The 12,574-nt window shown below is 46.5% G+C and overlaps 2 protein-coding genes and 1 non-coding gene across 3 annotated transcripts; all 3 read left to right on the top strand.

Moving 5' to 3' along the window:
- Window positions 1-3,319: 3,319 nt before the first annotated feature.
- Window positions 3,320-5,584, top strand: LOC115675807 (uncharacterized). The gene has a single exon (XM_030598586.2). The coding sequence runs from the start codon at window positions 4,011-4,013 to the stop codon at window positions 5,313-5,315; it is 1,305 nt and encodes a 434-aa protein (XP_030454446.2). The 5' UTR covers window positions 3,320-4,010; the 3' UTR covers window positions 5,316-5,584.
- A 345-nt stretch (window positions 5,585-5,929) lies between these two features.
- TRNAS-GCU (transfer RNA serine (anticodon GCU)) lies at window positions 5,930-6,011 on the top strand. Its single transcript has one exon. It is a non-coding gene; the product is annotated as a tRNA-Ser (tRNA).
- Window positions 6,012-8,416: 2,405 nt separating this feature from the next.
- On the top strand, window positions 8,417-9,775 carry LOC115675810 (mitochondrial uncoupling protein 5-like). The gene has a single exon (XM_056317293.1). The coding sequence runs from the start codon at window positions 8,668-8,670 to the stop codon at window positions 9,637-9,639; it is 972 nt and encodes a 323-aa protein (XP_056173268.1). The 5' UTR covers window positions 8,417-8,667; the 3' UTR covers window positions 9,640-9,775.
- Window positions 9,776-12,574: the final 2,799 nt, after the last annotated feature.

The raw sequence follows: 12,574 nt of genomic DNA, 5'->3' as shown, positions 1-12,574 counted from the left end.
GTCTACGAATGAAAAGGAGGCTTAGAAAATTTAGATTCAACACACACTTGGCATTTCTCACTAGAACATTCGAATTTTGGCAATAATCCCATGTTCATTAATTTCTTTATCGACTTATAGTTAACGTGTCCTAATCTATCATGCCATAAATTAGGAGACTCAAGCACATAAGCGAAACAGCTTTATTCATAACATCATTGGGTACAACAATCATTACATTTAACTTGAAAAGACCATCACCGAGGTAACCCTTTCCTACATACATCTCATTCTTGGAGAGTATAAACTTATCGGATACAAAAACCAACTTGAAGCCATTCTTGCTAAGAAGAGATCCGGACACTAAATTCTTGCGTATGTCGGCACATGTAGCACATTATTTAGTGTCACAACTTTCCCGATGTCATCTTTAGAGCAACCTTTCCAACACCTTCAACCTTAGAGGTCGATGAATTACCCATGTAGAGTTTTTCATCACCTTCCATAGGCATGTAAGATGAGAACATTGATTTATTGGCGCAAATATGACGAGTTGCTCCAAGGTATCAATCCACCACTCCTTGGGATTTCCCACCATATTACACTCGGATATCATGGCGATTAGATTGATATCATCAACACCATTGGAAATTTCTTCCACCACATTAGCCTGAGTTTTACTGTCTTTTCTTGGCTCTGCGGTCTTTGGCTCGATGTCCGGACTTGCCACAGTTGAAGCACTTGCCAACGAACTTCTTCGAGCCTTGGGTGAATCCTCTCCGGACTTGCTAGTCATTTTTCTCTTCTTGTTGGGTTTTGATCCTTCTTCAACAACATTGACCCTTGAGACCGCCAAATTGCTGCCAACTTTCTTTTCGGAATTTCTATTGTCTTCCTCTATCCTCAACCGAACAATCAAGTCTTCAAGTGACAACTCCTTTCTCTTGTGTTTGAGATAATTCTTGAAATCTCTCCAGGATGGTGGCAATTTTTCAATGAATGCAGCCACTTGAAATGTCTCACTTAGAGTCATTCCTTCAGCATGAATATCATGCATAATCACTTGAAGCTCTTGAACGACTTAAGACGGTCTTTGAATCAACCATCTTGAAGTCCAGAAATTTACCGACAATGAATTTCTTCAATCCGGCATCTTCGGTTTTGTATTTCTTGTCCAGACTATCCCATAACTCTTTAGCCGTTTTTAGCGGACTATATACGTTATAGAGTATTGTCCAGGACCGTTGAGGACATAGTTGCGACACGGGAAGTCGAATGATTCCATGCATCCACAACAGCAAGCTTTTCTTTATTTGTCTCTCCAACGTCCAATTTAGGACCATCCTCATTGAGGAATCTAGCCAAGTTCAAGGTCGTGAGATAGAACAACATCTTTTGTTGCCATCTCTTGAAATCCGTACCATTGAACTTTTCGGCTTTTCTCCGTGATTCGAACAGGATTAACCGAAGTCGAAGCGAAGCCATTTCGAAATATAAACACATACCATATTCACGAAAGAATTGAAAATTTCTAATATGAACAATATTCGAAAAATTCGTTAACGAAGAATGTGCAAATAGAATCGTATTCTATACGATATGACAAGGAACATACGAACTATACAAAAGTTCGAATTAAAGAAACGGCAATATGATATTTGATATGAACAACGCATAAGAATATACGAACAGAACCGAAGCAAAATTCGTCTTAAGATTGTTGTCGGCTAAGTTCGTATATCGAAATTAAAATCAAACGTTAGGAAAAACTAACCCGAAAGCGGTACAACCAAATAAGCGAAATGTTGATCCGAGCCCAACGAATTAACGTCGTGTCCTTAAGACGAATTTGGCCCCTCAATCGTACCAGGATATTGGACAATCGTCTCCCAGGATAGAACGGATCTCGTTCCTCCGAAGCGGTACGTATTCGGAGGACTCCAACGAACGCAATTTTGCGGAACAATCGCACCAAATGACAATGATGAAGTGAATATGCGTAGAGTGCATCGGAAAAAATGAATGCCACGAAGTGATATTTATATTCCGAACTAAACTGTTCGGTCTTATTCAAGTGACGAAAAATGAAGAGTCGCGAGTTTTCGTGAATAGTAGCGAAGGTTCGCTTGAACCGGTTCGGTTCATGAACAATCGCGAGAAGGGCTTCGGTTTTCTGTTCGGGCGAACCGAACCTCACGAACATACATGTTTATTTGTCCAAAAATAAATAAATAAATAAATAAATTCTAAACAACGTGTCTGTTCGAAAAAAAAAATAAAAACCGATAGAGAGTGGACCCGGAACCCGAGCCGCCGGCCGGACGGCGGCGCGCGGGAGGTGGACCGACCTAGCTTGAGCGTGGTCCTCTCTCTTCCACAAAAGTGGGTACCCCTTGGGCCCAAACCCATTTGTGAGGCTCAACTATTTGAACCCATCTCCCATCTCTCTTCTACTCATGTGGGACACTTTCACCCACACACTTCTCATTCAATTCTATGGGATTTTGGTTCCAAAATCCCAACAGAAGCAGCTAAGGAGAGGGCACGGCAATCATCGGTTGAAGACGGGGAGGAAACGACGTCGGTGTTGTTCGTCGAATATGCGTATCATGGCGATTTCACTCGAGGTGGTTGTAGCAAGCGACTTGGTAGTGATTAGCCATGGCAGATATATAGAGAGTATGACGAAAGAGAGACACTCAGGTTATTTTCAATTGAGCAATTTGCAGAAATGTAATGCACATTTGATCGTTCAAACTTATATATGTTGACAGGATCTGGTAAATGGACGTGGCAAATAAACCCTCCTTGGCCTACCCCTCATATTATTTTATTAGATCATACCCGAATGTACAATTTGTAATATACATATAGATAACCGAGTGATTTTAGTTTGGTATTGGCACTGTCAACTACAAGTTTATGCAGCCTTTTTTTTTGGCTTTCCAGAGCAACAGATGAAGAAAGAGAACTCTCGTCCATAAACTCTCATCAAAACCTTGTATGAAGGCATGTCTATATGCACGAACATGGTGATGCATGCAAAGCTATATATGTCCAAGCCCTGCTAAACAGTTAAATCGGTAAACGATAGTTATCTTAACGAGAGAAAACCAAAATTTTCATGGAAGATTCTTTCAAGATAGTCATGGTAATGAGTTATCTTTTTTCCTTGTATGAACAGCTTAATCAATAGTGATTGACACGCAAAACACACGCATCAAAATGGGCACACACGCAGCGATTTTGTAGGGACATTCCAGCTGATGATGCAGACGAGATGCAAAGTGATAAAATCCCCCCTTACAGCAACAACGGCTTAACTTGTTTCTCGTTGCGATCAACCCTAAATTAAGCTCGATACAACTTCGCCTCTTATTTTAACCTACCAGCGCAAACCCTCTCCTCCCCTCTCTCTCATCTCCTTATATCATCCCCCTCTCTGCACTTTCTAGTACCTCAACCCCACCATTTCTATCTCTCTTGTGTGTCTTGTCTTCCCGAATATAGTAAAACAAAAAAACAAAAAAATACAAAAAAAGAGAGACCTCTTCCATGTCCTTTCCATAGGCTCTCTTGTATCCCTAATATCCTCAATGGGTCGCTAGAACCATTGGAGCCTTGGTGATAGCGGACCGTTCGTTGATACGGGTTATGCGCGAGGTCGAGGAAATGGAGGTGGAACGTCTGAGGCAGTTGATGTTGTTGTCATCGAAGCAAAGCAACCGTGTAGCTCTTGTGGGTGGGAATCACACCGCGGCCAGATTTTGCACTCGCTAAGTGTTGTTGTTGATCAAGCCCTCCTCTCCTCCCTCTTTCTCTTTGCCTTTCTTACTAGCTTTCAGATCTCAAATTTTTCTTTAGGATCATTTCGCTTTCCTTTATGTCCTATTCTGTTCACAAGTTCCTGCTCCTTTGCTCTTCTTCTCATAAGATACCGCCTGATCTCGTTCACCTTTGAAAGTTCTGCAAATTTCATCCGTCCTCACGTCCGTGTTTTCCCACTGGCTAAATTTTGGAATTCGAAGAGAATGGCCTTGGAATTGGCTAAGGATTCCAAACCGAAGCGCCCGAAAAGGTACAAACGTTTTGATGTCGGTGGCATTGGCTTCGATACTTATGGATCTAAGTACTTGATCATCAAAGTCCCTAGCTCGAGGGTCTTGATGGTTCTCGCCCGTGCATTGGCTCTAGCATTCATCATCACATCTTTCTCTTGGTTGAAATCGGGCTTGAAGAGATCCGTTGATCCTTACCGAGCCATTTCCGAGGTCAATCAGCACGTATCCGACCCGGTCAACTTGGTGATGTTGCCATTGCTTTTCCAAGATTTAGCGAACGAAGGCCTATTGAAAAGTGGAAATAGTGTTGCCCTCTTGAGCAATGGCTATGAGGAGTCCATTGATACCTCTATTATTCCGGGCAGCAATGAGATGGATCGTATTTCCATCACCGATTTAGAGCGACAAAGTTCTATCCCGAGTGACACATTCGCCTTCGCCTTCACAACCGATTATACTTCTTCCGCGGAATTCATTGATCGAACCCTAAAGGTTGGTGGAGTGGCGGCGATTCTGCTAAGTAAAGACCCTAATGTACAATTCGATGTGCCCCCGAACTACAAGATCGCCTACATTAGAAAGTTCGAATCGACCGTCCTCGCTATCAGGAAAACCGGCGAAAGGAAAACGACAAACTCGGCCACGCAAAGACGGCTATGCGGGTTTGCCCCGGAAGAAAAGAAGGCAGCGCTACAGAACCTTGAAGACGTGCTCCTCGAGCCCCCGCGAGCGGCCTCGAGAAGGTCCAGGGCCTACTTCAAGAGGACGAGGTACCTCCCGGACTTGATGGGGGACTCCCTGGAGAGCTACCCGCGCCGCGTGTTCATCGACGTGGGGCTGCCGGAGAGAGACGGGGGCGCCAGCAGCACCGCGTGGTTCGCGAGGAACTACCCGACGAGGAACCTGGACTTCGAGATGTACAAGATCGAGACCGTGGCTGAGGAACCAGGCTCAACCAAGGAGAAGGAGAAGGAGGCGGAGGCGGGGGCGGGGTGGGCCGCCACCGCGGCGCAGGTCGGGATGTCAGACTGGCTGAAGAAGAACGTGAGGGAGGAGGAGTACGTGGTGATGAAGGCGGAGGCGGAGGTGGTGGAGGAGATGGTGAGGAGCAAGGCGATAGGGCTGGTGGACGAGCTGTTCTTGGAGTGCAAGCCGGAGGGGGTGAAGAGGATGATGATGATGAGCGACAGGAGCAGGAGGGCGTATTGGGAGTGCTTGGCTTTGTATGGAAGGCTCAGGGATGAGGGTGTTGCCGTGCACCAGTGGTGGGGCTAAACCTTTGGTGCGTTCGTTCGTTCGTTCGTTCGTTTCTTTCAAATTTCTTCTGTTTTGGTCGTGTGTGCTCGTGTTGCTTTGTATGTGCGTGCGTGTTTGCTGTCTTTTTAATTTGATGCGAGAGGGGGAGAGAGATAGAAAAGAAAGAAGTCCGGGCAATTGTTATGCTTTGTCGTTGTCTCTTTGTATTAAACTTTTCCGGCATTTTTTGGCGATGTATTATTCACGAGCTTCATCGATGTAAAGATAATAAATGGAGGGGTTGTTTCTATCTCGTCTACTATGTCTATCGTCGATGCTCAAAATCGATCGTCCATCTATCCAAAACTGATTATCATTGATGTCTGGTTAGACAGTAAATTCATTACAGAAATTAAAGACGTGCAGGCACTAATACGTCATACATTCCTCACTTCCCTCAAGAGAGAGGGAATACACTATATGTGCTTTACATCTTAGGGGTCCGGAGGTTCAAGCTGAAATTTTTTAAGGGCATGGTTAGCTCGTACCGTCTATCGTTGATGTTCAAGATCGATCGTCCGTCTATTTAAGACTAACGTTGAAGAATGTAGTAATATAAAAAATAATTTATCTGGCTAAGTTGTCAACTAAGCGTCGCTTTGGCCGAGTGGTTAAGGCGTGTGCCTGCTAAGTACATGGGGTTTCCCCGCGAGAGTTCGAATCTCTCAGGCGACGATTCTCACATCAATTCCTTTTTTTTTTTTTCTTCCTGGCTCTTATTTTTTTCTTTTTTCTTTTTATCACCATGTATGGAAGAACAATTCCAGCCCTAAACAAGTTGGACTGCAAATTGTGACCGCAAGTTGGCTGGCCTATTTATTGCCATCGTTTTCATGGCAATCAAAGCGGGAGGACGACAGAGAAGCGCATCCCCTGTCATCGGACCCCTCATAACTTCTGAAGAAGGACTAGTACCGGTGAATTGACTTTTCCGCTGTGGTGCATGAACGGCGAAGCCACACGACGCAATCGCCTAATCGATGTAACGCGACGGTTGATCCGATCGAATGGACGGCCCTATCGGGATCTAGCTAGGTACCGGGGCATCGAAAACCGTGTCCCGACTTCGCTCGCGGTCCAAGAACGTTACTTCTTTATGCAAATAGTAGTCGAGACCCAAACGAGTCCAGATAGGCAGGGTAAGACCCCAAACGCAAGACGGTTTCGTGTGCTTACGTTATGGGATCGAACAATTGGCCCGTGGTCGTGGTAGGGTGATCGGTTCGGGTGAGTTGGGTCGGACCTAGAACACAAACCACCTTATACCTAGGTTCATTTTGGCACAAAGCCAACCTCGATCTGTTTTTCGGTTCGGTTTGAACTACAGAACTTTTTTTTGTTCCTTTTTTCGGTTTCATTTTTTCTAACAAAATAATATAGGTAGCAATGAAACAATTTAAAATAAAAGATGAATAACAAAAATCACTATCCGCCAAAAGTAACAATCCCCAAAATGAGCAATTGAAATTACAATCCATCAAAATCAATAATCCAAAAGCACTATGTGGCAAGACATAGTCCAATCGCATAAATCTTTAAGAGTCACATTTCCAGGAATTTATTCAACATGTTTAGCTCTTTATTTTGCGCCATGATGAGATAACTCCTCACTTCGTTTCCGAATGAAATATCTTGAAAGAAAAATCAAGAAACTTATGCAAGAAGGCATCCGCTCTCACTAGAAAAATGTCATATATCTCATCCGAATCACACAATATTTAGATGACTTTTAAGGGCCGTAGTCTTTGTTTCGCTCATAGTTGTGAAACATATTCCAATATTAAACCGGAATCGGTTCTAAACCGGTGAAGTAGGGTAACATGATATAGGCTTTTTACTTTTTTGTATATTATCTCAAAACCGGTTCTAAAACAGGTTTGGGTTGGTTTTTACTTGGGCCGAAACCGAACCTAGGTTCTAACCTGGTTCCCAAAATGGAACCGTGCTCCGGACCGGTTCTTGTTAGAACCGGTTCCGACCATTTTTCGGGTGGGTTGGTCTGGTTTCCGAAACCTCTGCCCGTTGCACACCCCTACTCGTGGGGGCCTCTCCATTAGGCGTGATAACAAAACCGGCAAGAGAGGGGGGGTTAAGACGAGTTATATCCGCGTACCGATTCCGAAAGATCAATATTCTCGAAATGCATTTCCCCTAGGAAGTAAACGTTTGGGAAGGAATCGAATTTTGGAAGGGCACGTCTCTTACTTAGTGCACGTTCATACGCGGGGGGAGGGGGGGCATGTGATTTTGAGCATCTGGTTTGCCGAGTCAATGAAACGCTCCTAAGAAGTCCAACGACTGTTAAACTGCCGGTGTCGTCCCGACGCCTGTCGAAACTTCAGAGTAGTTGACCCGCTCCCAGCAAAGAATGGCAACTCAGTCCCACAATCTAGAACTTGCGCCATTCGTCGTCGTTGGCAAGAAGGGCAAAAGGGCCCTTTTCTTTTTTCTTCTGTTTTTTACAGGAAAATATCACGGCATATGCACACAAACTTGTCACGAAAGTTCTAAATGCAATCAAATCTTTCGGGAATACATAGTGGGGCCCCACCGGAACAAGACCCAATTCGACGGCCCAGGCAAAGCGCCGCCCACCCCCATCAATGGGGGGCCCTCCCGGCCGAGCCTGTCCATCGATCGCGCCTACGGTCCACACGGTCCGGTCAACTGCCCCGATAATCCAAGAGCATTTTACGGGAATACGTAGTGGGGGCCCCACCAGAACAAGACCCAGTTCGATCGCAATCCATTCCGGTTCCGCGTACTGACGGAACGGGGGAATCAAAAAGTTGCGACGGCCACAAACCGAGAGAGGAGAGAAGAGACCCAGCTGCTGCGGTGCGGAGTTCGCGTCAAAGTCAAGTGAAGAAGGAACGAAAGAGGGAACCTTCTCACAGCAACCCCCCCAGACCAAAAACAGAACACGCAGAAGCCACCCGTCTCGGTTGCGCACTCCCTTTCCCCTTTACGCGTGGTCCCCATTCTCATGCCCACCTTCTTTCGCCTTCCCAATTCGTAGGGCAACTCGTTCCGTCCCACTTCCCTCCTGCCCACACTATATATTCTCCTCTTCCCCCTCCTCCCTTCTCCATCTCTCGAATCCCCACACAGTAAACACACGCTCCTCTTCTCTTATATGTCTCAGAGACCCACCGTCCCTCACTCCTCCTCCGTCGCCTTCGGCCTCCATTCCCACCTCCTCGTCTCCACCGAGCTGAACCCTAATTCCTACTGGTCTTAACCCGAACACCCTCCATCGAAAAAGCCCTATTCTTTCATTCCTTTTGCTCCCCAAGGTTGAGCCTTTTTGTTGCTGCTCGTCGGTGCCATCATGGGTGTCAAGGGATTTGTCGAAGGTGGTATTGCTTCCATCGTCGCCGGTTGCTCCACCCACCCGCTCGACCTCATCAAGGTCCGGATGCAGCTCCAGGGCGAGTCCCTCCCCGCGGCGCCCACCCAGGCCGCCCACAGCCTGCGCCCCGCCCTCGCCTTCCATTCCCCGGCGATCTCCGCCGCCCGCGTCCACGTCCCCCCGCCGCCGCCGCCGCGCGTGGGACTCGTGTCCGTCGGCGTCCGCATCGTCCGGGCCGAGGGCGTGGCCGCGCTGTTCTCCGGCGTGTCCGCCACCGTGCTCCGGCAGACCCTCTACTCCACCACCCGGATGGGGCTGTACGACATCCTCAAGCAGAAGTGGTCCGACCCGGGGACCAACACCCTGCCCCTGACGCGCAAGATCACCGCCGGCCTCGTGGCCGGGGCCATCGGCGCGATGGTCGGGAACCCGGCCGACGTGGCCATGGTCCGGATGCAGGCGGACGGGCGGCTCCCGGTGCACCAGCGCCGGAACTACCGGAGCGTGGTGGACGCCCTCGCGAGCATGTCCAAGCAGGAGGGGGTAGCGAGCCTGTGGCGCGGGTCCAGCCTCACGGTGAACCGCGCCATGGTGGTGACCGCGTCCCAGCTCGCGACCTACGACCAGGTCAAGGAGGCCATCCTGGACAGCGGGGCGATGCGGGACGGGCTCGGGACCCACGTGACGGCCAGCTTCGCCGCCGGGTTCGTGGCCGCGGTGGCGTCGAACCCGATCGACGTGATCAAGACCCGGGTGATGAACATGAAGGTGGAGCCGGGGCAGGCGCCGCCGTACGCCGGGGCGCTGGACTGCGCCATGAAGACGATCAGGGCGGAGGGGCCGATGGCCCTGTACAAGGGGTTCATACCCACCATCTCGAGGCAGGGCCCGTTCACCGTGGTGCTGTTCGTGACCCTCGAGCAAGTCCGGAAAATTCTCAAGGACTTCTGATTCGCGAGGACTGACCTGACGACGACGATGATGACGACAAAGATTTTATAGGACTATTGATTTTGCTACCGTGTTTCTTGCTGTTGTTCTTTGTTCATTAATCTGAAGATGAAATCAAATTGGTGTTTCGACTCTACGAGTTTGGTTCTTTTCGTCTTGTGAATGCGAAGAGAAGAGGAGGCGGCCCCCCTCGTGAAATCTTGCAACTTTCGACCCCCGAAACACGTGGTCGAAATCAGGGAGAGCGACCCTTTCGGTGATTTGTTTAATTCCGATGACTATTCGGCGAAACTCCAATCCTGTGCCGTTTTTACTAGTTCGATCCGACATGAGAGAAGATGGGAAAGGTCTTGGCTTTCGTCGAAGCAGGGGAAACGCGAATTCCTTCATCAATTCAAGGTTCGAGTTCTCAAGGCTTGCTTCATTGACGCCGATTTGAGGGTTCGGAAAAGGTCGGTCGTCTCGAATTCAAGATGAGTTTTGACTCATTAGGCACAACTCCGTAATAGCCCGATGAGCAGTTTCGAACCGGTCCGTCTAGCTTGGTCGCTATGGCAGATAAGGTGCGTTTGGTTCGACATTCCCAAGAGACTTTCGGCCTTGAAAATCCCTTGAAAATGCTACGGCATTTGGCAAGTATTTTCAACGAGCTTTCGATCGAAAGCTAGCATTGGGAATGTTGAAACCCCAGCTGGTCCGAACAAGCTTTGAGCTTTGAACTTTCAGCATTTGCCTAATACCGAAATCAATTTTTTTTCTTCCCAAACCACCCTCACTAATTATTTAATATTCCAATTTTATCCCTCGTGAATGTTCATCTTCTTTGGGCTGAGGGCGGCCGGCCAGAGCCGTCCAAGGCCAGATCGGAACGGTGAAGCTCCGGCGAGAGGCTGGCAAGGTCGCCCAACCCTAGCGACAGTTGTCGGCGAGCCAGATCTAGCACTGGCGGCCGTTGCCCGAGATCGGGCGACCCCTGACGAGGGTCGCGCAACCTCAAGCCTTGTCGCTTTGCAAAATAAGATTTGCCAAATACTATTTGGGCAAAAATAGCTTCATAAATTATTTTTTACCAAACGCAATTTGCATTTCTGCAAGGGCTTTAAGTTAAAGGTATTTGCATTCCCCTAAAGCCCCTTGGGAATGCAAAACTAAACGCACCCATAGCGGGTGTTAATTTACTCAAATTCTGTCCAACAAAAATGTCTGCAGTTTTGGCCTAACTCCTCAAAAAAAACCCTCGATTTTAAGTCCATTTCCGACTCTACCCCTGAACCTTTTTTGTTTACAAAAAAAATCAAATTTCACTCCGGCCCTTGATCCGCCCCGCTTCCAAAAACCGTGGTCGGTTTTCTCGAAATTATCAACATTAGGATGTTGCTGTTATTCCATACGAAAGTGGGGGTATTGTGAGGACACGCGTTTTGATGATGAACGTCTAACTAATTTTGATATTGATAATTTTGAAGAAACTAGGGGTGGTGGTTTCGTTGGTTTCATACGAAGGGGCAGATTTGGTACTGGCTCTAGAGACGAGTGGACACATAGGCTTGGGACACTTGGAGCCAAATATGATTCGTATGGACGAGGAGGACACCTCCACTTACGTGTTTGGTGGACTGCCGAACACTTTTAGCAATCGAGACTTAAATTTCACGTGAACTTCCGACCGAAAAAGCAAAATTTTCACGTGAACCGTCGTTTGATGATCAATTCTTACGTTCTTCTGGGTGCACATGATCCTGTTGCATATCGATCATGCAAGTGCACGATTCGGCGATTGTGATGGCTCGAGCTAACGTATATTCTATGTGTGTATAAGCATTATTCTATATTGTTATTATATGATAAGAATTAGTTAAATGGAGGGAATCGCATTAGTGTGTTATACAATAGAAGACGTAATGCAACCAACCTTCTCATCTTTCCTGTCGCATCCCACGTAACCAACGGTTTGAGTAGGTCATTAATGGTCATGGCCCGACAGTCGAGAGAAGTGCAAATTCGGCGGATCTGACAATAAAAGTTGTTGTATTTGGGCCTACCGTAGATCTAGGTTTTTTTTTTTTTTGTATCAAAAGAAAATTATATTCATTACTTAAAAGGATGCATGAAAAGTACATAGATTTCACGACAAAGCAAATCACAACAGAGCAAATGCTTAAATACTGCAAAACAAATCTAAATCCAGAAAACATGGATGATTAACGGAGCACCGTCAAGGTTAAGTACACACTCATTCCATAAGAACGGATCTGTTAAGCAAAATAATCGGCGGTCACTTATTGGATCTCGTATCTTCGTTAGTGATGAACACATGCCGGAAATTCCTTGTCCAATAACTTCGGCGTTACCGATTGGCGGTGTGCAGCTAGGTTCGGCTTTTTCTACACCATCACCGTACGGAAACAACCAAAACAAATTGAACAAACACAAATCTAACATATGGAAGAACAAATCTTCGTGATTTAGCGAAACGCCAGAGCTCCTACGATCACCATTGAAGCTAGAGCAGAGAATCTGTACAAGGGCAAAGTAGTGGGATATCAAATACCCAAAAACAAATTTATTAAACTCTCAAATTTAGATCGAGAGAGAGTAGCTCCCAGATCTAGAATTAAATCGGGAGAGTCCAGACTCTTAGATCTAAAACTAGACCGGAAGAAGACAATACTCAAATTTAAATCGGAAGAGAAGAAAAAATAAGAAAAGAACAATAAAACAGAAATAAAATTGGCAAAAGAGGAAGAGGAGGGTGAGACTAATTCAAATACTCCCCTCATGACTAAAGGTTGAAGAAGACGTATAGATCTAGCTAAGTAAGTGAATCTTGATCATTTTATTCAATAAACAATAAGCAATGAAGCATATTTAAGACCTTTTTACTAAACTTGTCTATTTAGTGGTGTTGCGTACTTGAGTCCTTAAATGGACTTCT

Source organism: Syzygium oleosum, unplaced genomic scaffold (genome assembly GCF_021117445.2).
Source record: "Syzygium oleosum isolate NSW1041296 unplaced genomic scaffold, Sole_v2.1 Sole_v2.13, whole genome shotgun sequence".
NCBI classification, from domain to species: Eukaryota; Viridiplantae; Streptophyta; class Magnoliopsida; order Myrtales; family Myrtaceae; genus Syzygium; species Syzygium oleosum.
Note: the sequence above shows the minus strand (reverse complement) of the source record. Positions and strands in the feature narration are given on the sequence as shown.

Excerpts from the sequence above, each read along its gene's own strand:
- LOC115675807 (XM_030598586.2), top strand. The coding sequence starts at position 4,011 with ATGGCCTTGGAATTGGCTAAGGATTCCAAACCGAAGCGCCCGAAAAGG.
- LOC115675810 (XM_056317293.1), top strand. The coding sequence starts at position 8,668 with ATGGGTGTCAAGGGATTTGTCGAAGGTGGTATTGCTTCCATCGTCGCC.